General features: G+C 49.8%; 1 protein-coding gene across 1 annotated transcript; it reads left to right on the plus strand.

Moving 5' to 3' along the window:
* Positions 1–195: 195 nt before the first annotated feature.
* Pmar_PMAR022188 (conserved hypothetical protein) lies at positions 196–1,102 on the plus strand (the record flags this gene model as incomplete). Its single annotated transcript, XM_002776134.1, has 6 exons — positions 196–296; positions 341–439; positions 487–559; positions 614–718; positions 740–869; positions 918–1,102. Coding segments are annotated over 6 exons (693 nt in total), but the record flags the coding sequence as incomplete, so codon positions are not given.
* Positions 1,103–1,312: the final 210 nt, after the last annotated feature.

Here is a 1,312-nt window from a genome sequence, read left to right on the forward strand (position 1 = left end):
CTTCGTGTTTAAACCCTTATAATTATGAGAGCGAACATATATTCCAACACTGGTCTTGGTGGTTCCTAGGTAACTATAGGCGAGCTCAAGCGCGGCTAGTTTCTCATCATGAGGAAATAGCCTTTTTGAACGGTGGTGCAGCTGAGGTGATTTTGCCCCTGTACGGTGACGTATGGCGCATATTGCTTCTAATAGGAACGGCTGTTGAACGACAGGCTAGCTTCGGCGAGTGGTTGGAAAGAGAAGCTCGCGGCTATACAATTCCGTCAGGGTTGTATCGATCAATTTGGTCTTAAGTAGATCAAGTTGGCTAGTGTGGTGGCAATGTGTTGGTATGCAGGTATTTCGCCTCAGTGGTGGGATGGCCTGTAATAGCTCTACCATTCATCACTGAAGGGGCTCCGAAAGATGGGAAGGATCAGCTTAGACGACTTACCCAGTAGATGGTATAGAGGCGTGTTACTAACCTTATCCTCGGCTTGGTAGGTATAGAGTCGCTGACAATCTGATCCAGACTTCAAGTGCATCACTATGTGACCTCATACTTACGTATAAGAAAGTAGTAGAGCAGGAGTAGTGAGGTCGAGGACTGTGGTCTAGGGTCATTGATCAGGTCCAAACCCTAGCTGGGTACACGGCTAGGGTGTCGGAGTTGGTTGAAGCATTGAACCGATCAGACGAGCAGCACACAAGGCGGATGCGAACGTCCTCTCCAGAGGTCAGTAGACTGTTGTGGTAGAAGACACATGAGGAGTCTCAGGAAGATGCTATGCCTAACGCCGCCCTCTTAGCGGCGAATGATCTGACCATCACCACGCCAGATAAATCCCGTACACTACTCGATGGTTTTAACTTTGTGGCCAAGCCAGGTGGGGCTCCACCCGTATAGTCGTTATGTGGTTATCGATATCTTTCAGGAGACCGCGTGCTTATAACCGGGCCTAATGGTGCTGGGAAGACCTCCCTATTCCGTGTCCTAGCAGGTCTATGGCCAGCATCGGCCGGAGGTATTAGAATTAATAAGACCTTGAGCTCCGGGGCCCTACAAGAGGGAGAGTTAGGCGATGTAAGGCCCACCCTGCAGCTCTCTGTGAAGCTCTAGTCAGACTCAATCGGCCCGATGGGCGCGTGATTACGTGCGTTGCAAACAGGAATATTCAAATTCCTTCGTATTGGTTAGTACAAGCATTTCTCTTTCTCCATGTCGGGCGCCGTGCCACTTGTCCTTAGTAGATACGCATCATGTACCTACCCCAAAGCCCGTACCTTGTATTGGTACCCTGAGAGACCAGGTCATGTACCCTACCATCAC

Source organism: Perkinsus marinus, assembly GCF_000006405.1.
Source record: "Perkinsus marinus ATCC 50983 genomic scaffold scf_1104296954228, whole genome shotgun sequence".
NCBI classification, from domain to species: Eukaryota; Perkinsozoa; order Perkinsida; family Perkinsidae; genus Perkinsus; species Perkinsus marinus.